The sequence below is a fragment of the Pogonomyrmex barbatus genome, unplaced genomic scaffold (assembly GCF_055798465.1).
Source record: "Pogonomyrmex barbatus isolate J1 unplaced genomic scaffold, ASM5579846v1 scaffold8, whole genome shotgun sequence".
Taxonomy (NCBI): Eukaryota; Metazoa; Arthropoda; class Insecta; order Hymenoptera; family Formicidae; genus Pogonomyrmex; species Pogonomyrmex barbatus.
The window spans coordinates 4,568,588-4,593,698 of record NW_028297182.1 but is presented as its reverse complement, the minus strand read 5'-3'; the positions used below and the strand labels follow the sequence as shown (position 1 = coordinate 4,593,698).

General features: G+C 36.5%; 1 protein-coding gene across 1 annotated transcript in view; it reads left to right on the top strand.

The window, feature by feature from the left end:
• The window catches only part of LOC105427773 (uncharacterized), a 34,277-nt gene extending 9,467 nt beyond the window's left edge, over positions 1 to 24,810 (top strand). The window contains 17 exon segments of the mRNA XM_089083641.1: positions 3,952 to 5,278; positions 5,591 to 6,249; positions 6,672 to 6,728; positions 7,083 to 7,247; positions 9,619 to 11,109; positions 11,718 to 11,873; positions 15,196 to 17,121; positions 17,788 to 18,939; positions 20,343 to 20,528; positions 20,614 to 20,694; positions 20,910 to 21,095; positions 21,361 to 21,927; positions 22,141 to 22,218; positions 22,432 to 23,128; positions 23,444 to 23,664; positions 23,741 to 23,983; positions 24,373 to 24,810. Coding sequence (XP_088939767.1) covers positions 3,952 to 5,278; positions 5,591 to 6,249; positions 6,672 to 6,728; positions 7,083 to 7,247; positions 9,619 to 11,109; positions 11,718 to 11,873; positions 15,196 to 17,121; positions 17,788 to 18,939; positions 20,343 to 20,528; positions 20,614 to 20,694; positions 20,910 to 21,095; positions 21,361 to 21,927; positions 22,141 to 22,218; positions 22,432 to 23,128; positions 23,444 to 23,664; positions 23,741 to 23,983; positions 24,373 to 24,432 — 9,252 coding nt within the window. The 3' untranslated portion in view covers positions 24,433 to 24,810.
• The last annotated feature ends 301 nt before the right edge of the window (positions 24,811 to 25,111 follow it).

The following is a 25,111-nucleotide window of genomic DNA, read 5'->3' as shown; positions in this document are numbered from 1 at the left end:
ACATATACATGAATGTATAAAAGTATTTCTTCAAAGCCCCAAAAAATATTTATTTATATCAACATTTACATTATAAAAACAGCTCAGAATTCTCAGAGAAATTAATTTTAAGTCAAAATTAGAAAAGTTGATTTGCATTACCTTAAAAAAAATTAGAGATTATAATTATTACAATTCAATGATGAATTTGACTTTAAATATCTTAATAATTATACTTTAAATAAAAATTTTGATAAAATGTATAAAATTTATTTGTATTTATTTACAAAGAATAAGGATAATATTTAATTTAATTATGTTTTTTAATTGCAAAAAATTTCTCATTTTTATATTTAAACACATTAATTGTTCTAAATAAAAAAATTAAATATAGTGTTATAGAACTTAATTTTTTATATAAAATATAAATATGTTACAAATTTTTTTAAATATAATATAATATTTTTTTTTACAACAAAATTTTAAACAAAATTTTGTATATGATATAAAACATTTAAGAAAGAATAACCAACGTATATGAGTGAAAGTAAGAGCTTAAAGTAATCTCCAGTATAAATTCAGTTGGGCGACGACGAGACCACACCTTGAAAATTGGCCCATTCGGACCAGTTTTTTTTAGGTCGCGCTTGTGTGTATTTCCATTACATATGCATGACATGAAAGTACTTAATAAGATAATGATTTTCAAAGAAGCCTTCAAACCGTGATCCCCTTGTATTTTAAAACTTCCTGTACCTGCCTTAATCAAAAATACTGAATGGTACAAATATTTTTTTATCATAACTAAACACACTATCAAAACTTTTTCTTTTCTTATCTTTTAAATAATATTGAGACATATTTCATAACGAAATGATCCGAGTCTTTAAATATATTTAAAAACAGAAATATTCTCTAAAAGCATTGATATAAAACTTATGTTATAACAATTTTAATAATTACATGATAAAAGTATAAAATACAAACTAATATAATATTAGAATTTATTATATTAGAATATTTATTTATACTTATGTACAGTGTACGTTTAATTATTCCTCAACATTACTCTTTACTAGTTTAAATACTAGCGTACTAGATACGTTCAAGTCAGTTATCTGTAGAAAAGAACGAAAAGGAAGCTATAAATTACATAGATTGTGCACAGAGTATATACAAACGAAGAATTAATAATAATAATAAAATTGAAATGAGTAACAACGATGCTGTTCTACGAGCTTTCGCAAGAGGCGATACGTTAAAAGATACGGAAGGCCGTTACGTACGAGCTGACAGGAATTAAATGGGTTAAATATAATGTTTATCGATGCAAATTCCACGGGGTGCGGGACAAGGACAATGCGCCCGGATGTAGACGACCCTCTTGATTCGATGGTGTGGAAGCAGTCCACCTTCGGGGAGCGGAGCCGAGCCTCTCACCTGTCCAAAGAACTTTTCCAATATTCCGCACGGTGTTACAAGCACCGATTTCATAATAGCGTCAGTCAGTCAGGCGATTCCGAAAATCCTGTCGATTTCTACGCGTCATAACTATATTAATTTGGCTTTCTTCCTCACTCGTCGATTTTCATTACTTTCTTTTTATACAGACGCCATTTTACACGGACTATCCCGGAACTCTTCGCCGCCGCTCCTTCCTTTCCCTTATAAATTTCGACAAGAAGGAGAAAAGTTTCTTCTCAACGGGTCATTCAATCGCATTTGTCATTGTCAAAGATATTTACATTGGTCCACCTTTTTATCATTTTTAATTATTTAATGTAAAACATTTTTCAATTTTCGTCGTTTTGAAAAATGTCTGAATCGCAATAACTTTTCATCAAAAAATGTAGAAACAAGGCATTCTGAGAGTCTGTTTTGTCGCCATTGTTCTTCAAATGTTGCCTTTTGTAAACTTGGTACCTCGGTGCCCTTTGTAAGCTTGATAATCTCTGTATCTTTCTCTTACTCTTTACTTTTCATCTATATCCTTGAAATACGCACGAATATGCTTTCGTTGTTGTCCAATTTTCTTCGTTTGATTACACGTAAATTCAAACAGTTAAATTTGCGACAGTTTGCTTGTAATACGTTGCATACCTTGCAGAATAACGTGGCGTGACGTTATACATCGACTTTTACTTTCAATATCGATAGTACGATTAAATGTAGACTTACTCAGTAATGGAACTAGAACGCATATTTATATATCATGAATCGCGTATGATCACGTTTTCTTAAAGGATCATATTCTTTCTTTTATTCATATAAATATGAGATATATTCAAATATTTTTTATGGTTTATGGTTTTTGGTGGATAATGAATAAGAAAAAAAATTTTTTTAAGATTTAATGACTATTAGTTACACAAAGAATCTTGTAGATCCGGAAGTCAGAATTATTGACAGTTTCTGTAATTTTTAATTTTAATTTTAATTTTTAATTAATTTTTTAACATGTATATAGTAAATATAATATAATATATTTATTATTGTATTATATTTTATAATATTTAAGCTTTATATATATATATATATATATATATATATATATACGCAATCTGTTATATTTTAAACTTCAAAGTATAATAAATTAAAATTTTAAATGCTTAATTCTTCAGTATGTTTATCTTTGAGTTCTATTACGCAACAATTTTAAATATTTATTTTTGCATATTTAACTTCTTATACCTATGATTTAGTTATATTATATTTATAAATCAATCGATCAATTTACAGATTCAAATTTTGAAATTTTGAAAGCATTTTTTAAATCTCTAAACTTCTATATTTTTGACTATTTAACCAGACCTCTATATCTTTAAATCTAAATCATATCTTTGTATCTTTGAAAATTTCTGCATTTCCTATATATTCTAAATTAATGATTCATTAGATTCTAGTTTATAAATGGATTCATAGTCTTTCCGATTGTCGATTAATTTAATACGAAATATTACAAGGATTGCTGTAGAACACGGCAAACTGAACAGATTAAAGCTTAAACGATACCGTTGTTTCATTTGCATCTTCTGGATAAATTTCGAATATTGAAGACAAGTTTGTTGCAACTACGAGAAAGAGAAAAAATACCAAACGAGGAGTATACACGCTAGAGTTGTTTTCTTCTAAGCGTTGGCAGGTCAACGCAGTCACGAATGTTTTAATGTTGCTTATTAATGTTAACGGTGAAGGTATAATCTGTGAACGAATAAGGCCTACTTGCTGTAACAACTGGAAATGCGATTAATTGCGTTCGTCGGGCATTATTGTCAACGATGACCGATCGATCGAGACTAGTCGAGACCAGTTATTACCATTTGCGTTGATCGCAGCCCCGGAGGATTCTCTTAATTGCATAATTGGTACCTCCTCGCGATTTCGTCAGATATAGCATCTTTGCAATCGGGCTGCCGCGTATCGCTAAAATTTTTTTTCTGTGATGACGAAGTCTGTTCTTGATTGACGCAATATATTTCGTCTTTTTTTGTGCTGAAACGCAGCGATCATAATCTCCTATAAATGTACGTAATCAAGCAATTGTAACCGTCAATTAATCGTTTATCGATCATCTAAATGAAACTTCTAAGATGCCCTCAAATGATTACTTTACTATCATCGTACTTTCTATCATCGGTATCCGTTCTACAGTAATCCAATTTGAAAGTTCTTATGCCTTTCATTTTGCGCCTATCATTATCATCAATTATCTGAATGTTGTGATTAATGTGAGCAAACATTTTAATTAGTGACGATGATTTTACAGATATTAATCAAGTTAATTTTTTTAAGCTATTATTAAACATTTTCTATTACAATTATTGAAAATTTTATAAAATTTCTTTGCTTTTCCTTGTTAGGAACAGAGGAATAATGTACGATTTAATGTAACACTTTTAAAAATTAATATTAATATTTTGAAAAATAAAACGATAAGATTAAAAATTATTAAAAATGCGTAAATATTTTCAGGATGGACAAAAAACACACAATCGCGGTACCACGCGGTATCACTCGAAATCGACGACGGAATCGAGTAGCGTTTCTGCATCAGAAATCAGGTTACCTAGCGATAAGAACTCTGGTTTGGAAGCAGCTTCCAACGTAGAAAAACATGAGACGCATTTCGCGAGAGAAGGCTCAACTAGATCACGATCAAAATTAAAGCAATCGCAGACATCTGATGGTTTCACTGCCACGTCACGGACGAGCTCGCGACATTTAAATACTAGTGTCGATAATTCGCGAAACCGTTCAAAACCGCATACCGTACAGACTCTTAAAGATGAAACACCGCGAGATGCATACAACGACAACAAAAGGAACACACCAGAATCACATAAGCCAAAACGACCGACAGCTTCTCGAAGAACATCTTCGGACGCGTCTCCCATCTGGGTGGACAACGCCAAGTTGGACCGCGAGGTGTTCGCGAAATCGCCCGACTATTCGAGATCGAAAACGGGAAGAAAGATTTATAACAATCACGGAAAAGAATTAAAGGATCAAGTAACTCCGTCCGAAAAGTCTCCAGATGAAAATGTAAAGAAAATCGAAAGTCCGAACGAAAGCGAATCGGAAAAGGAGAAAGCACAATTAGAAGAGTCTTCGAGAGTCCGAGAGATCGCTACCTCGAAAATGTCAAAGAAGATAGATACGAAGAGCACGAACACTTCTAGCAATCTCAAAGAGGAGACAAAAGAACGGGATGTCCTGCTGTCGGGTTCCGAGAGTGTAAGAGTGGACGTTCCTCTAACAGTTGGAAATGATGAAGATACCAATCTACTGACGTCCGTCAACGTGCCTGCAGGACAGAGCTCGAGGCCGGTGAAGGAGAAGGACAGCAACGATATCGCGAGATCGAGCGCGAAGAAAAACAGGCCCTCGGATCGATCCAGATCGAAGTCTCGTAACAGATCGAAAACGAGCGATCCTAATTTGGAGATTTCCTCTCGCCGAGGTTCATCCAAATTCGGCGGTACCGCGCAGGCGGAGACGAGCGAACGATCCTCCAATTCCAGACAAAGATCTAAAAATGCCAATTCGAGAGGTCGTTCCGCGCACAAATCGAGAGACTCGACTACGGCGGAAGCGAGAAGCGGTAGAAGCAGAAACGCGGATGCCGATTCCGAGAGGAAAGCGAACAGACGGACGGAAACGCGACGTAATGACAGACGAACGTCCGAGGGAAAGCAACGGTCTAAGGATAGCAGATTGAAAGCTGCGGAAACCAAGGTAGACGAACAAGATATTCGAGCACTATCCAGAAGTCGGTCACGTACGACTGTCAGCAACCTCGGTAATTTACTTAATTTAAATATTTATAATCATTGAATCAAATTCTATATATAGAGAGAAAGACATCGTTAATTAATATTATTAATAAATTGACAATATGTCTCAAGGAGACAAAATTTAAATTTACGATTTGTCTCAAGGAAATTTACTCTTATTAAAAATCTCTGTAATTGCTTATTAACTGATTACTTAATAATAAAGTCTCCAAAAAGATATCTAAAATAAATATTATGTTAAAGTTTTCTTACTTAGGTTCAAAATTAATAAGTGAAATAAGTTCACATTATTAAAATTGTAATTATGTTTCTTTCAGACGCTACGACCGCTTACATCCCGAAAGCGACAATCGCTGAAATTACGACTGTTCCTACTTTAGGTACAGAGATTACGACATTGAATTCCGCAACGACCAGACCATCGACGACAACCGCACGAACATCTTCCACAACCGAGCGGGCTTCACGTGGCAAGGGAAGAGACAGAGGAGAAAGTTCTCGATCGAAGAAACCCCCGAAAGAAGATTTCTTTAATCACGGATTAGGTTTTCGCGGACGAAAAAGTACGACCGAAGGATCCTCTTCTGCAGATTTGAGGACCACTACATCTAGAAGCGAAACGCAATTACGCGGTAATCCCGGATGGACTCTCAGACGCCGGCCTAGTCACGTCAATCAGGATACGTCTTCGACTACATCCGCGCCAGTTAATCGAGATCAGATCAACGAGATCGTATTGCCCAATGATCCACCGAAAACCACCGAAACACCATTAAGTAACGCAAAAGCCGGTAGAAGAGGCACTAAAAGGCCGAAAGCGAAAGATGAAGGCAACACCGTATCGGGCTTCACGGCGAAGAGCGTAACGCGCGGCAACAAAACCTTCAATAAATCCGAAAGTCCTGGTCTACCCAAGAGAGTAGAGGCAGAAAGCGACAATTATCCACCTGCATTCCGAGCTAGACTGTCTCAATTGGTGAGTTTGCAAACAAGTACTCTTACTTTACAAATTTTGATAAATTTTTTTTCTAATGCGTCTATTGTATTCTCTTTAAAAATTGATAGAAATCTAAAAAGCTTAGATTTTCAATCTTCAGACTTGAAGAGAAAGAAAAATAAAAATGGTAAACTGATGATATATGATTTATTTGTTAAATTATTACTTATTATTATCTAGTTACTGTAAAGTTTTTTTACAATGCTTATTTATATCTATCTCAAACTATTACAATGCGATATAAATATATTAAACACGTGTTTCATAATTTTGTTTCATAGCGTATAGTACTTTGTATTTTTATTACGAAATCTCTATATAATGTTTATTATTATTAATAGCATTGCTGAGGAAATTAATAATAAAAAAAACAAGCGTGTTCAGTCAAAGAATATTTTCAGAAAAATTCTAACTTGAAACCTACTGGAGGAAAGAATACGACTAGAAACAACTTGCAGGTAAGATAGCACGCAAATCTCCCGACTTATTTGCTAAATCAACTAATTATTACTTTTAACATATTAACAGTTTATAACAGTAATATGCATCCCATTCTTTTTCAACTTGAGCCATTTGCAGGCCGTTGAGTTTGCGCGGATATTGAAAATATCGCATCTGTAGCACGGAACAGTAGCTAGTCCTTAAATTCTTATTAAATTAGCATGTGTATCTATCATTGATTAAAGTGCGTAAGGGTAATGTGATACGGTAAAAGTAAGATTAATTAATATGGTGGTGATTTCCCCAGACAGTGTACAATACTTATACATATGTAATTGTATAAAGCTTAAAAAAAAAAATGCCCCACGTAGGAACATCCGAAGGAACGTACATTCCAACGACATATACGATCCAGCACGAAAACGATGCATGTATCCGAAAAAAACAAAACTGTGGAAAATACGTTTGCAAGAGACTTGCACGTCGTCCCTCTCACGAACCCCCTAACTTCGGTACTCGACCCAGATACGCGGCAAGTAAGAGCATAACGGTTTAGTCAGTAGCAGTTTAGTCAGAAATTTTAATTGGCAGATTGGGATTATTGCGTACTAATCGGCTGAGAGATTGCTTTATCGCGTTTCCATGCGTTTCCCCATCCACGCTTCGGATATTCCCGAAGCTTCTCTTGGATTTTTCAGGTGTCCATCCATCGGGGAATTATAATAATATCCACGGGGAAGATATCAATCTTGATCAAATTTCTTCAATATTATCATGTTTACTTCCAGTTTCTTTGAATGAAAAAAAAAAAAAATTGTAAAAGGAAAGGTATTAGGTGTTGATTTCATTTTTTATCGGGGACTGCATTGCAAAAAGAGATCGTTTCTCACGATCGTGGAACGCGACCGCTTTTCGAGATCACTGCGTTTTGCGTTCTTATGAAAAATCTCGGAGAGACGGAGATTTACAAAATTTAGGAGATTTACGAAAATTAGGAATGGTATCGGCTATTGTAAACGCGAACTCAAAGTGCGTCATCAAGAACCAATCAGAACTGGACGATGACGCATTATTAACGCCTTCATGACTAGTACTACCAGGTGAAGCTTACTCGGTAACCGGTGATGGTAAAGCGTGATCAAAACAACAATTTTACAATTTTGAAGAACTCTTTAAAGATTTCGTTGGAAAGCTTTGGATATGCATTTGCGGAAGCTTCAGCGAAATGGTTGCGACAGTGAACATCCAAATGAGACTGGATCAAACGCTATCGTGATGGCAAGGAATGGCGAATCCTCGACAAGAAGTTTTCTTAAGATTGCGAGAAAAAAAATTCCGAAGTAGAATTTTTAAATTTTTCATTAAAATCTTTTACCGATCTTCTCGATCGCGATTTTAATTTTACTTTCAAGCATCTTTAACGAAATGAGAGATGATTAGACGCCTGTTAACGCGCGCAATGAATGAATAGATTTCGAAATTTTGCAAACTGGTTTTGATATAATTAACTTGTCTCTTTCTACTTACTTGTCAGTTAGTTCAGGAGAGAAAGTAGTACACTTGTAGGTAGGTCATTGAAGCGAATCAAGTAATGGCCACGTTGTTATTCAAACGGATAATTGAACTTGATTTGATGCGCTTTTCGGTATGCCGTGGAAGTTTATTATTGGGTATTTGCTAACTATTAAATAGACCTGTTATCTCCAGTTATATTTTTAGCAAAGTAAAAAAGTATAATTTATAGCAATATCAATAATCGTAATGCTTTAGCAACATAAATGAAATTGTAAATATACACAAAAAATTTTTTAATTTTTTAATCTGGTACTCTTGTTACGGCTTATTATAAAAACATTTTGTTTTGTCGTCTAGTGGATATCATGAAGGAGACTGACATACTCATAGTGAAAAAAAAAGGAATAGAAAGGGAATGTAATGCTTGCATTCTGTGGACTGTGTATCGACTATATTTATCAGAAGCGGGTAATCATGTAGAAAATGACATAATTACACTACAATAGCTTATTTGGAAGATAAAATTCAATTAAAGATAAGTGAATGAGTTTACTTTCTCATTGAAAAATATCGGTTATTTGCTATAATAAGGAAAATTCTAAGTTTACAGAAATAAAAATGAATTTCTCTTAAATTATACGACTAATAATAAATAATAAATTAATATTTCATATAAATATTATTTGTAAATATTGTATATATATATATATAAAAGTCTGTAAACAAAGATATGCTATGATAGTGACTCATATTTTTTAAAAATTATATATATATATATATATATATATATATATTGCAAATATGCCTTATAAAAACAATTGATCACAAAAATATTTAATAATTCCCTAACTTTACGCACTTAACGTATATTTTTTATATTTTTTTCAACTATTTTGTGCTGCATAATTTCGTACACGGGTTGCTTATCATGGTGCATTACTTTGTATTGCGGGGGTGTAAAATATGTTTATTTAGATCGTAGTCTGACAAAAACGATTAAACTTTCAGTCATTACCCCCACCAACGAATTCTTGGTTCGCGTATGCTCTTAGCCAGCTGGTTGCGTGGATCGTCTTCTTTCTTCAGTTGACCAGGCTTCTATTCCTCCTTTAAAAGTAAGGGTGGGTGTAGCGCTCCTTAGACGATTTGTTACATTAGCCTTTTTTTTTTTTTCATATTTCACGTACAAAGATTAGTATTTACGTTTCTACAAATGAGTTTCGCGAACGGTCTTGAGAACGTCGCTTCGAGTCGAGGAAGACGAAACGCCTTGTTCGAGGTCGTCGTGCCGTACTAACAGAATCTACTACCGAGCTTTCGGCAGGTTGCTTACGAACGCTTGGCGATTTTCGTCGCGTACTTAAACTGGAGCTCTTTGAACGACCTTTTCAGGCCACGAAACCAAGCTTGGCGAGTCTGTTCTCCGAAAGATCTAAGATGAAACTGGACTTAGCTAGAAGACTAATCAAACCCGAATTGAATGTTGACGAGAACGATGTAACCACGCCCTCCTATTCCAATAAATCAAAAGCAAAAGAGGTTTCGACTGTCAGCGAGAGCAGGAACGTAGAGAAAACGACAAAAGCGACCAGCAAGCTCATCGGCGCTCGTGCCGCGCACGAAAGTGCGCAGAAAGAAAAATCGATCGTGAGGGGCAGATGGAAGATCTTGGAGACCAGAAAATCTCCGAAAGATCGCAATGTCGAGGCACCGCTTAGATTGCCCACACCCAAGAAGAACCGAGTGACTTCCGAAAGAGCAGTCAATCCTTCGTCCGTGGAAGAAACCTCGATGAAAAGCGTTACCGAGATTAATGCTATACCACGTCTAATTACGGTTTCATATCGTGGTGCCGCTTCCGTAGAAGAAACGGCGGCCACGACTATTGATACGACAAAAATCCGATCTCCGATATTACAAAGCCCCGCGGCGTCACGGGAGGAGACGTCAACGTTGTCGAACATAGTGGAAGCTATAGAAGAAAACAGCATTGTCACAACCGTCGAGTCGTTAAAATTGGACAAATCCAACATTGAAACGACTTCTGCGACATCGGGCACCACAGACGCGTCGAAGGATTCTATGAAGGTTCACTCCACGGAATTTCCTCAAGAGGTGACGCTACCACCGACCGTCACCACGTCCGATAGCACACATTCATCATCAGCCACAACAAAATCCACAACGAAATCAGAAAAAGTGTACCCCGTTTATATTCCCGGCTCGTCGGATGAAAAAGAGAATACGACAATCGACCCGAACGACATCAGCAGCAAGAGCAGCGTCCGGCCCCGTTACATGAAGCAGCAGCAATCGGACCAAACCATAGAAACCGTGGCGGTTTCTATGGTGACGTCGAGGACCGTCGGGCCCACCAGCAGATACATCCGGAAGAAGTCGGGCGTCTTCACGCCGTACGACGCCGTTCCCAAGACATCCACTACGGAGACGGCGCCCACGCAGACGAAGCGACGGGAATTCCGTCCGCGAACGTCGACTTATAGGAGGCACTCCGAGGTACCAACCAGCCAGCTGATCCAGCAACCGACAATTGGACAAACGACCTCCGGCGTCACCGTCACCCCGAAGCCGACTAACTATAACGTTCAAATTGTCACGCCTAGCGCTCAATCCTTGCCCTCCGATCCGTTGGTCAGAGTGAGGGTCGATACCACAAACAACACCACCCCGTCCGGTGTCACCGGAAGTAGCAACGGTAGCAGCGGCAATTCCAACATTTTCAATCCCACCAAGAGCACATTCCTCACCGCGAATACCACCACACTGTTGGAACAACTACGAAGCACCGTGGCACCGCTCTTGAACGACTTGGGTAACAGGACCCCTATTTTCTCCGGAGCCTACTCCAACGTGAATACCGTGGTGAGTAAGCGGATGGGTTTCGAAAGATCATTTAGTTTCTATTCGACACAAAATTAAATCAACATGTGAGTCTTAATTGTGTCTTATAATATCTGTAATTGAAAAAATGGTAGATTCTAAGGTATCTAATTATTATATAATATATATATATATATATATATATAATTATATCTAATATTATATAATATATATAATATTATATAATAGTGTAATATACTATATATGTATTTATGCGGAAGTGTCTTATATGATATTATCTACTTTGTGAAATATTTTCATTAATTAATTTTACAACTCAATATAATATAATTTAAACTTTTGTTAACTATGTCATTGTAAAAAAAGATATCGTTTGTTTATCACAAACAAAATATCTTAAACCGCACGATAATTAATTGCAAGATACTGAAATATTAGACAGAGTGGTAGATTTGTAAATAAATTAAACACTCTGTTACTTTATTATCATTAAGATATTATAATTAGTTAAAAAGAATCATGATGTAGCTTTTACATTTACATAATACATTTATATACATTAATATATTTTTTCTACATTTCAGGAGGAAATATATGTGTTAAAATATGTAATATTTTTCTGTGAATAGAATTCAGCCCCCAGAATAACACCAAACGGTTCGCCGCCGAGATTCAGCGCGAGATACAAAGGAGCGGAATTGTTTGTAAGAAAACCATCTGTTGGTCAACCATCTGTGATACCATCAATCACAACATCGTCGACTACGGCCTCAACACCGATAGAGGTAAGACTTTTGAGGATTTTGGAGCGAATTTTATGAGAGAAATGTCATCGAGGAGAGACGAAAGCTTTTCTTGTTTATTAATGCATATTGTATAATCATCTTCCTATTACATGTTATGTATTCAATTGAATAGAAAGTAAATCATAAACTTGCCAGCTTTAACTTTAGGCTTTAATAGCAACAATTTTTGCAACGACACGATTTTATTTCATGATGCGCTTTTTCTTCTTATTTTATGATAGATATACGTATTTATCATAATCTCGTATTACACATATATGTGATATATTCGTAAACAAAAAAGACTTTTATTCTTAGAAGCGGTAACAACGATGTTGCGAATTTATGATAGTTATAAATATATACTTTATATACATATATGACAATATTATATTTAATTTAGCATTATCTCAAGACAATTGAAAAGTATCCCTATTTTATATAAGTATAAGTCCCTTAATACATATGCATATATGTATACAATAATGTGCTACGCCACTCCACTGTATATGGAATGTTCTTTTTATATAGTAAAAAATAAGGTTAGATTTTAATGAGTCATAATATTAAAAAAAAAAAAAAACGCGGCAAAAAAATCCAGGTAAGGCGATATGCGAGCCGAACGCGTTAATGGTTCCCTTCAGAAGAAGTTACGTGAGGTAATTTTCTGTGCTTAAAAGGTGTTCCCTACGAAGGTACCAGAGGATTCCGAAGCAGTCGCACCGCCATCGTGGACCAACTCTATCATCTCAACTTCATCGAGCGATCTCGTACTTAATCATATCGATGCAAACAGCCTGCGTTAATCTGACTATCCTTTCATTCATAATAAGATACCGTCACGCGCTCGTTCTCTTTTTTTTTTTTTTAGCCGAAGTATAACGACCGTCGTACGAGTTACAGATGCTTTTTCCAAATTATATTAACAACAGCTTGAATTTGATATAGTCTATATTCAACTGTGAATATCAACGCACTAAAAGAGCACATTTCTCTTGCTTTCAAAGAGCACATCAGCACAAGCATAATCATCGCACAAACGATCTATTGGGTTAAGGTCGATTTATAAAGATCATTAAATATCACGTTCTAACACTTAGGAAAAGGAAAAAAGAGATTTATTAACTTCGAGGAAAATTAATGCACGGTCATCGACCATGTTACGTTATTTCACAACACTCACGTATCATACACTTATATATGTGCAAAATATTGTATCATATAACTTTATATTTTTCTATAATAAATGTATTGATTTCTTAGCATTGCACGCGATTAGCAATTGTTTGTCCTTACTTAGCCGCATTAAAATAATTACAGTTTAAATCTGCAAATATTAATTTGTTATAAAGAAGAATTAAGTTTTTTACTAAGAAAGAGTGAATAAAACATTAAATATTCATTTCTAGTTTATTTTTTATACATACATTTTATACATTTTTTATACATTTATTTTTTATACATAGTTATTTTAGCTAATTTTTTATACATATTACAAATAGGATTAAATTGAAAGAGCAATATTGAAACATTTTAAGCAAATACACGCGTGATATTTTTTATAATATTACTTAATCTACGTCAACTGATGTAAAAATCACATACGTTTAAATATTATATATATAATGCAAAAAGTAAAATAATTTACTGACTTCAATAGCAATTACAAGAACCGCAAGAAAATATTTACGATCACAAAAAATCGTACTACATGCCATTTTCATAATAATTGGATTGCTCATACGAAAATAATTGTAAAAGTGCCATATCTTTTATTATTGCCGTAATAAAATTTTTAATAAAGCGTCAAAAATATATCGCAATGTTTCGATTCAATTCTTTTCATAAAGCTAAAAGTGCATGTATCTTTGTGATTCTTGAGTTGCTTTTAATTATTTCAAATTCCGACAATGTAATATAAATAAACTTTTGTATCTTGCTAAGTGGTCAAAGAAATTGTCAACATATGTGTAATAAATTCACAGACATTTGTTTCGCTATCTGTCTCAGCATCTATCATTCATTTCTGTCTGTATCGCATCTTTATCTGTAATTCAATATTCTGTTTCGCAAATAACTGTGTATGCTTCAATGTCGTATCTTCAGGACACATACATACATATGCAATATCTATCTCGATTCTATTAAGACATTTTGCATGTTACGTCTCATTAAGAATATCGCTCTTAGGCAGCGAAAAGTGAAAGTGCACATTCGTGCATAACAGACGTATACAGTGAGCATTCTACATATCCTCTATCTGCCTGTAACACATGATTAAGGATGATATAAAATATAAATTACAGGAGGCCGAATGCGCAATCGTTATCGCTCATTCTTTTTGTTTCTCATTCTTTTCTATTCCTCCTTTACTAATTAATTCTGCATTTACTGTACAATTCTCTTCCACATATTTCTTTCTTATGTTAAAATGTATTAAAACGTATGTCGAAACGCTTACGTCGAGAATTAAATTAGTTTCGCATGATATATAATAATTCCGCGTGACGTTGAGTGGCCCTCGTATTTCGCACGTGCCGCGAACATTTGCCGTTTTCGAGACTTCCATCGGGCAATCATGCGAGAAATTGTTAATGCAATACTTCCGTAATAATGTAATAGCGAAAGTACGTCCAGTGGAGGCCTCTGTAAGATGCAAGGTAAGAGCCGGCAATATTCTCGAAGACGAGAAAAAGATATCGGAGACGAGAGGGGAACTAGTCTCTCTCCACCGTTTCTACGTATCCTAGGAACGAGTTTCACGGCTGTTACATCGAGACATTTCATTCAGAAACAATTCCTCTTGCACTAGTTCGTACATGTACCTAGAGATGGTGTATGCTCACATGTTCTCTCATCTAATGTCCACTTGTCCATAATTATATGTATTTGCGTTAGGCCATAAAAAATTTTTCATGAAGTAACATGCTAATCGCAAGAAATATTGTATATCACACCTAACTTGCGTTGTGTATGTGCCGTTGTATTTATTTAAGTACACAATTGCACATCTGTAAATAGAACAGTCAAAGTGTATTAACTCTTAAATACGCCAGCTATCGTCGTTGTTCAAACTGTGATCAAGCATTTTTCAGCTTTAATCAAATTTTTAGCAAGTTTAGTAAAGCTTAAGCTTCTCTTAAGTTTCTCGATTACGACGATGGCGAAGTGTTTAAGGATTAAAACACCGCTCTCAACCTGTAGATTACACGCGTACAAAGCGTTAACCAGTCTGTTAACCCAGTCTGTTTGAGACCGATCTGTCACCGTAATTGCACCAAAGTGTGTACAGCACTTGCACGCACCGAATTTCTGATTGCAGAATTCCGGTTCGGCACCACCCGTTGACATCAACAGCCCCGGCGAGCCCAGATTCGTCACTTTTTATCAGGCATTAGAGTCGGCTAGCATAAGAAACGAGAATCTGGGCGCGGACGACGTGTCTCAGCGGCAAAAACTAACTGGCGTGGTAACGAAGGTAGACTCTAACGCTACTGTATCTAACGGCGCCAGTAACGATATTGCTAACAACAATGACACCAACGCATCAATCACCGCGACTACATCCTCCCCAGATACTACCACCGTAGACATTACCACCACCGTTCAGTCGGCAGACAATTCGCTCGCTTCGACATTAGGTACGGAGAGTAGTCCCGAAACGACCCGTAACCCGGAAACCACCACGACCACAATACAAACCCCCGCAAGTTCGGACACGAGCGGGGGAGAAACGACTCCAGCCCCCACCTCGGAATCGCCCGGGACTACCGTCTCCGCTAACACAATAACAAGTACACCGCCGTCCGATGTTCCGAGCACTACGGAATCTCTCACTACGACCGAAATCACCACGACCCAAGCATCGATGAGCGTCGCCAATGTTAAGGCTTTGGACGCGTCCTCCACGGAATCGATCCCCGACGATGTTCGATCCACCGAATCGGTCAACACGAGCACCGAGACCACGGAAGTAGCCGTCACCGAAATGATGATGAACGCGAACGTGTCCATGCCCGCCTCTCGGAATCTACAAACGGCGAGTGACATACCGGACACAACGATACCTTCCTCGATTACTGAGAGCGTCACTGTAACGCACATACCAGCGGAAGTGACGACTATGCCCGCGACTAATGATACAACGGAGAGTATCGAGACGAGTACCGTGCAGTTCGAGGAAACGACACCCCCCACAACGGAAGTGAGCAACATGGTCGAGAACGATGTAGATACGAATACGGTACAATCCGACGTAACGATTCCGTCCCAAACGACGGAAACTACGACGGAAACTACCGCCGAACCGACCACGACGGAAGAAATGTCAAACGACATAATTGAAATTCGTGCGACGGTATCGCCCGTCTACACGACTACATATCGCACGCGACTGATTGATTACGCACAGGATATTCTATCGCGTTTACAAAACCGCTTACAAATCTCCACGCTCAGGACACCGATCCGAGAACCCACCGTTATAAGTGTCCCTTCCGAACTGTCCAACGTGATACCGGATTCGTCGTCGACGAATACGGGGAGCACGATACAACCGGAAGAGACGACTACTGTGCAGGAAACAACGATATCACCAGATGTAGAATTGGTGCAGACCACGACAAACGGGCCGGAAGTGACCACTCAAAATACAGTAGGTTTGGACACTGCGCCTCGGATCGCACAGAATCAGTCTAACGGCCAAGAGGCAAACGCACGGGATACGCTGGATTCGATTACAACAACGAGACAGACGTTATCGAGTAACGCGAGCTTAGATCCTGAATCGACGACGACGACGACTCAGAATACGCGAGCTCCATCGACGGACGGAGAAGTTGCGACCACCACACCGACGCCAATCTCGCGACTTGTCGAATCCGTTACGGAGAACGATCCCCGGTCGTCTAACGATACATTACTAGCTGAGCTAATGACTATCGCGAAGACTCTCTTCACGGAAGCGATGAACGACACGCGGCAGTCGGGTCAGACTGAAGCCACTGAAGTAGGAAACGATAATAAAAACCGCGTGTCCCCGAACAACTTGTCAGAGGCTACCACTGTATTTTCTGAACTTTTGAGACCTTTAGAAAATAATACCGAACGTATAGACATCACTACGTTCGGTGATGATTTGTCCGGAAACGAAAGAGAAGGGAATTCTGATCGCGACCCTGTTGTAGGATCGAAAGTTTCGTTAATGGAATCTAACGCGCGACCCGCCAATGTTGAAAACTCAGTTGATGTAGGTGATGTTACTACAATGTCCCTTTCGCAGATAGAAACCGAAACACCAAACACCGTTACGGTTACGGCTAGCATGAGTTCTGAACTAATTACTAATACGCCTGACTCACAATTATCTAATCCAATTGAAGCATCTAATAATAATACCGAACAGCAAACTGTTGTTACTGTTCCAAACGACAATGCCGAATTGTCGAATACTAATAATCCCCTAATGAGTTCTGTTACTGCAAATACAGAAGGACAGCTGTCTGATATAAATGAGTCCACAACCTCGGACATGGAAACAGTAATGGAATTAACCAGTAGGATAGCTATTACGGAAACAAACGTTGTACAAACGGACGCCGTAGATACCACTAATCAGACATCGGAACCCACCACAACGGTGCCTGCATCTGACATGCAGGTCACAAATGATCATTCCCTTGTAACAAACGCATCGGATATCGCTACGACACTTCCAACGGTATCCGATGATAACGCAATCAACACGAGCGACACTCAGCCATTTGGTACAGAACCTCCCATTACGGAATCAGTTCGTAACTTAATAAGCTCCATCGACACCACCACTAATCGATTCAACGACATAACAACAAACACCCCTCATACGCTAACCGATCTCGTAAGCGAGATGCCAAATCTTATTGCCCGTTTCCAGGATACAACGGCAACAACAACAACAATCGCCCAAGGGACGGCTGATTCAAGAATCATCCAACCTGAGCAAACGACAGAAATCATCACCACCACCACCATCACCACCACCGTTCCCACAACATTTTCAACCGCACCAACAACCGATTCCACCACATCCCCCTCCACTGACATGACAACCATTCCGCCTTCATCAACCGAATCGACGACAGCGACCACGACGACGGAGACCACGACAATGACATCGACCACGACCTCGACAATGACCCTCCCAACGACATCAACAGAAACAGCGACGCGATCCAATTCCACTACTACCGTCATGTCTGAAACGACCGCTACGACTATCGACATAAATGAGAACCTTGTCTCCACCGAGACATCGACTGATGCTTCGACTACGCAAGGCACAACAGTCACCACAAACGAAACGGAAGATCTGAATAGAATGAACGGTGGAGAAGAAACGACGACAACCACAACCACAACGAGTGCCGCACCATCCACGACCACGCCGACGACCACGACCACTATGTCGACCGCGCGGACTACTATACTCAATCGAGTACCGCCATCTCCGGCGTTCACGCCTTTCGGCCCTTTGAACACCGAGCCCTATTTGGGACGTTTCGGCGGCAGCCAGATGACGCCGATCCCGCGACCTAGCTCTTCCAAGGCACCCGTCCGCGACTACTTGATTTATGGGATTTACCCCAACAAGACCATCGTACGGAAGCGGCCGGAGGACAATCTGATCGATGCCAGAAATGTGGACAGCCCCTACGTGATATTTGGCATCTATCCGGACGGCAGATTAGTCCGGAAGTTCCCCAACGGGACGATAATACCGGATTCGCCCAGGAACCCGGTCGAGGTTGTGTTTACGCTTAGAACTACCACTACTACTAACCGACCAGCACCCAGGCCGTATTACTATAACCAGGCTAACCAAGCAGGCGTTTATAACAACCAGTACCAAGCCCCGGTGTACTCTAGTAACAATAGACCCGTGGACGTGCTGACGGGAGGTCTCCAGAGCCCCAGCCCTCTCGATTTTGGATTTATCGGTAATGCGATCGGCATTGCCCCTGGAGGTGTCCTCAATTTCGCGGGACCACTTGGTTTCCCCGCTACCGTCCCGAGCACAAACAAAATGGTATCTCTATCTCACCTCTTCATCAAAACTGTACTCTATACGCGCAACGAGCTAGATTAATTAAGAATCGAATCGCTATTGAGAAGCCACGTTTCTTGGCTCTTGTGATAGAGATCGTTGCCGCGCGAAAGTAGACTGGTTTAGCGTTAATAGAAACCGGAATCTTATTAGAATATTTCTTCTATTTCTATATTTCTTCTATTTGCATTTTCCTTATAATTTCTATACCTTTATAAAAATGCAAATTTATTAATTATTTTTTTAAACTTGTCGTTATTCTAGTTATTTCGTATAGTTACATTTTGAACCGCAGTCTGAAATTAAAATCGCATTAATGTAACATCAATTAAAAAGGAAATAATTATATCGCAAAATGCGGATATACATTTAATGATCAGTATTTCTGATTTTTTTTTGTTCCTATTGAGTATAAAATATAGTAAAGTTTCGTAACACGCTCTCTTTCTCTCTCTCTCTCTCTCTCGCTGAATAATTATTATATAATGATAAATTAACAGCTCAGTTTCTTGGTATAACTTTGTAACTTATCTTTATAGCTTCCTTTCTGACACAACTTTCTTCTTATAATATATTCACGTTTACAGTTTCAATGTGAATTTAATGAAATACAATTTAATACTTTTTTCCAGGTCAAAAAATATTGAATACTACAACGGCTGTACATCGTTGTAAATTTGTAAATAGTTGTGGCAAATTTATAGCACTTTTGTTTGCTCATTTGCACTTTGGACATTTTTACGCACTGTATTTTATAATATATATATCATGTGCAATATCTGATTACATACATTTCACTCGTACTAAATATCTGACATATATCACAATATATAAAAATATTTTCGAAAGATTTATCGTTACAGATTTTTGTGTAAACGCGCACGACATGTGTTATACCAAGGTTGGAAAGAAATTATTTTTATTATTTTTCTAAATAATTTCTTATTAAAGCTGTGTTAAAAAATATTTATATTTTAAAATCAATTATATAAATAATTGTATAATATTTTCTTGATAACGATACTTATTATGGGATAGTCCGACTATTTTCAGATCAATTTGTTAAAAACGATATTTTGCCTTTTAGAAAAATTTCATATTATATTTTAAATCTTTATTATATCTTTAATATCTGTAAAATTTGTGTGAGCAGATACTTAAATAATTTTTACAATTTTAAAAGTTACAAAGATTCAAGATATAATGAAAGATATTAAAAGGCATGAAAATTTTATGTTTTTATTTGAGACTAAAGAATTGCATCAATATCATTTTCTTCGTACTATTTTCTTAAAGAATACAGCAAGTTTATGAACTTTATTTCTATTCATTATATTAAGGTAATTTCTCTAAAATTATTAAAATATAAAATTGAAATATTTCAGAGCAATATTTTATTAAATACCCAAATGGGTAGTGTACCGAATGCAGCATCGCCGAACAGTAACTTGCAGAATAATGGTCAAGTACAAGGTCCAATCGGTCCTCCTATCATTCAAGATCGCGAAAGAAATGAAGCTTCTCGATCAAGAGTGACATCTGATCAACGCAGTTCTGTATATATTGGACAGGTAAAAATATTATGAAACTTTATTGTATTGATTAAGCGTATTTATAAAAACAGAAAAAATTTAAAAGCAATCATAAATATTTCAGGATAAATTTATTAATTATCAGATTGACGGTGTACCTAATATCAATCCACAAGTTGTTGATGTAAGAATAAATTCAGTGGCTGTAAGTAATCAAATTATAACTAATAATTATAATAATTATAATAATGCTTAATGAAATTTGTTTCTATTAGGCAAGAAAAAATTCTTATTAATAAATATTTTTTTTCCGTTTGTTAAAGAAAATTAAAAAATTACTCAAAATTATTTGAAAATTATTCAGATTGCTTTTACTTATTATTTTAATTATTAATTTATTGTATAAATTTGTTATTTTAGACATCTGTGAACGAAGGTACAGCGTCATCGTCTACGCCGTCGTTTGAAAATTTGCTAAATAATCAATCGGGTGGTGATGTGATAACAGCACCTCCTGATTTCCCTTGGAGAGATCCCCTCGATCAAATATTCGGTATCACCACTAATTCACCTATACAAACAGCATCTGTAGCATCAAATATATTAGTACGTGTTATATAAATAATAAATAATATTCAAAATTAATTATTAATATTAAATGTTATTAAGATGATCAATACTAAATTTATTAAATAATATATTTCTCAAAATTATTACATTTATTTAAAAGAAACTAGAGTTAAATAACAAACAATCTCTATTTATTTAATAAATTTAGTATTGATCATCTTAATAACATTTAATATTAATAATTAATTTTATCTTTCAATTTTTTTATCTTTTGTTAAGAAATTCTCTTTATTATTTACAGGATGAGCCAACCGAAAGCAACGCGCCGATTATGTCTCGCCCCGTAAATCCTTTGGTGGAGGTTTTCACGCCGGTCACGAGCGGTGCACCCCCAACATCCTCAACTACAAGTACCGCCGCAACCACTCCTACCACTACTACCGCCGCAACCACTCCTACCACTACTACCGCCGCTACCACTCCTTCTACTACTAGTACTACTACTAGTACTACTACTACAGTAGCACCGACAACCGCAGCAACGACCACTGCTGCTACCACCACTACTACCACCACCACGACAACCACTACAACAACTACTACCACTTCTACAACAACCACCCCCGCACCGACTACGACAGGTCAAACTACGACTTCAACGACAGGTACTATTTTTATTTAAAAGCCGCTTTCTTTATAATTATATTTATTCTGTATTGTGTACAAAACAACAGCAAGTCCAGGAACAGTTCCATCATCTTCTACTACACCGGCAATATCTGCGGATTTATTAAATGGATTACAAGCGAACACGAGGGAGAACGCCTTTGGTACTACGTTCGATGATTTGGCTTTCCTAAATTCATTGGTAAACTTATTTGTAATTTATATAGCACACACACACACACACACACACACACACACGCGCGCGCGCGCGCGCGCACACAATCTTTTTAATATTATTTCTTCTCTTAAATATTGAAAAATGTTAAAAGTTTAATTTAACTGTATAATATACAATGAATTATATATCTAAATTAATAAGTTAATATAGAAAAAACAATTTTCTTTTCTTCCATAGTTACAGAATAGTAACAACATTGTCAAATCTACCACACCAAAAACGCTAAGTGACGTAGAACAAATATTAGCAAATAGAGTGAGTAAAACAAATACAATATCTCTAATAAACGTAAGTAGAAAATAGAAAATAATTAATAATATTTTTTGTAAATATATATTTTATATTATTCCTACAAACGTCGAACATTAATAAACAAGAAAAGCAAAATAAATTAGCAATATGTAATTAATTAGCAATATGTAAATTTAACAAACATTTTTTTGCTTAATATCTTTTTATCTCTTATAGATTTTGTCGCTTGCACTGGCTAATCCTGGACCGACGCGATCGCCAAAAGCGATTCAGACTGCAAATTCGAATACAAATGTAAACACGATCAAAAATCCGTCACCTAAGTTGTCTTCCGAGCCAATAATAATCGATTTATTACCACTTTCGTCACCGCGAAGCATTAGCAGTAGCACAAAGAGGTACAGTGAAGCAACCAGGACGATACAAGCCAGTACCGCGCCAACAACTAGAGCACCAGTCGTTATCACTGCTAAGCCTAAAACAACAGCGAGACCCAAGGCCACCACCCCTCGTGCGACTACAGGATTCGGCGCGGGTCTATGGAAAGCGTTGTTCGGCGGCAACTTCTTCGAAGCGACCACAGCGGCGAGTGTTGCGAGGAACACGAAATCCGCGATTAAGCCGACGACTCCAAAACCAATTGGAATTAGCCAGAAACCGGCACAGGTTACAAGTCACATAATGTCCGCGATTAAACCGCAAACGACGCCTAGAAACGTAGATATCTCGGACATCCAAGTAGCCTCGAGCACATCTTTGTCGGATAGTATTATTTCTGCATCGACATCAAGCTCGATTTCAACTACGCTGTTAAATAATCCGAATCCTAGATTAAGCGACGTCCCTACGTCCACGTATTCGCCCGAAGACGACGCGAAATTCTTGGCTGCGCTTCTACGAGCCGTACAAACGGGTAAGTCGAGATCTCGTTTCTTTAGTTTTTTTTTTTTTTTTTACGAGATGTTTTAATAAAATACACATTTAATTATATGATTAATTTGCTCGGACTACCCTCTGCTCGGACTATCCTCTGGAGCAACTCAGTACCAGGTTGCTTCTCGCCTTAATGATGTTTATGAAACATTAGCGTTAACGATTCGCGTTTATAATCCATAAACTATTATACAATTTTTAATCATCTTTGCATTTTTCTAAGTTCTTAATATTTTAACTTTTAGAATTTGAATTATTAATCTTCATTAATTCTCAATAAATTCTTTTATTTTAGATACGAAATCGAGTACTTCTGCGCCAGCACGTGGACTAAGTGAGGACGATGAAGCCTTTCTCAGAGCGATTTTAAGTAATCAACCTAACATTTTTACTACAACCACAGCACCATCATCCACTGAAGTAAATCCTGCCGCTTTATTGGCTCTACTCCTAAAGCAGCAAGGCATAGAACCATCAACACCAGCAACGAAACTTAGGGAACAATTACAATTAGCCGTGAGTAATATTTTTTTTGGAAACATTTTTTGAAATTCTATTATTTATTAAAATTGTTGGCATCCTTGAATCACAGAGCTTAGGTTCGACTATCCAGCCAGATGCGACTTCGAGTCAAACAACGACCACTAGACCAATCAGCACGACGAGAAAAGCGACACCGAGACCATCTGTGAGACCAAGACAATCCCTACAGACTACAACTTGGTCTCCAAGTTCGACATACCCCCCTCTTCTCTTCGGAGGAAGTGGATCTTCAGATAGCGGGCTGGCTACCGCTACCAGAGCCATAGGCAGATTCCTTGGTGCTGCCATTTCGGTGAGTAAATTTATGAAAATTGATGACTTTTTTTTTTAATTAATTCATAAAGAAATTAATATGAATTTAAAATTTTTCTTATTTTAATTTGATGAAGACGTTTATAAATCGATATCTTCGCAAAGTTTGCATAGATTCAAAAGTTATCTTACTATTAAAAAATATTGTTTCAAAACATGTGTCATTGTATGAAAAATATAAAACAATTACAAAATTATTTTATGGAAATAAATTATAAAAAATAAATTAAAATATTCTTTTTATTTATTTTCTTTTCTGTGTTTTTAAAGTTATAATGAATTTTATTTTTTATATCATAAATGTTGAGATAATTATTTAAAAAGATTATTTCTTTAATCAGTTATTAATATTTTTATTTTGGCTTCTAGGGTGCAGCTCAACAGCTACAATCTTTATTAAGGAATGGTACCAGAAGCTCTGCCGGCTAATATTAGAATAAAGGATTATATACATCAATTTTTGCTCAACCTGAAAACAAATGTCAGGATTGAGATTGTAATCTAACTAATATTATGCTTGCCGTTGAAAATACAATGGCAACATGACAGCAATGCTAGAAAATTCAATCAAGACAATAGCAGAAAATAAACTTGCTCAATTATTATGAACTCTTATGGACGTTACTATGGACGAAAAAATTGCTCTCAAAAACACATATTTTTTTATTTTTTTTTATAAAAGAAAAATTATTACGGACGATACTATGGATGAAGAAAACTCAAAAACATATTTTTGATTTTTTTAATAAAAGAGAACATTTATTATTTTTCTCAAAATAAACGAATCAAATCTATATCAAATATCAATTAATGTACTTTTAATAACTTTTAATAACTTTTAATATTTTAACTTCTAAATTGACTGTTACAGTGTACAAAGACATATTCGATGTCTTGATTGAACATTTCTTGCGAACTTCTAATCTAAGAAACGAGAATATTTTATTCGTCGTTGTTAATTATTACTTAAGTTTAATATTGACACATTAAAAATTGAAAAAGATAAGTTCACTTTTTGATGATGACTACGGTTATTTAGAATTTACAATTAAATAAAAATTTTTAATTTAAAGTAACTCGATCTAACATAAAGTAAAGAATATAAAAA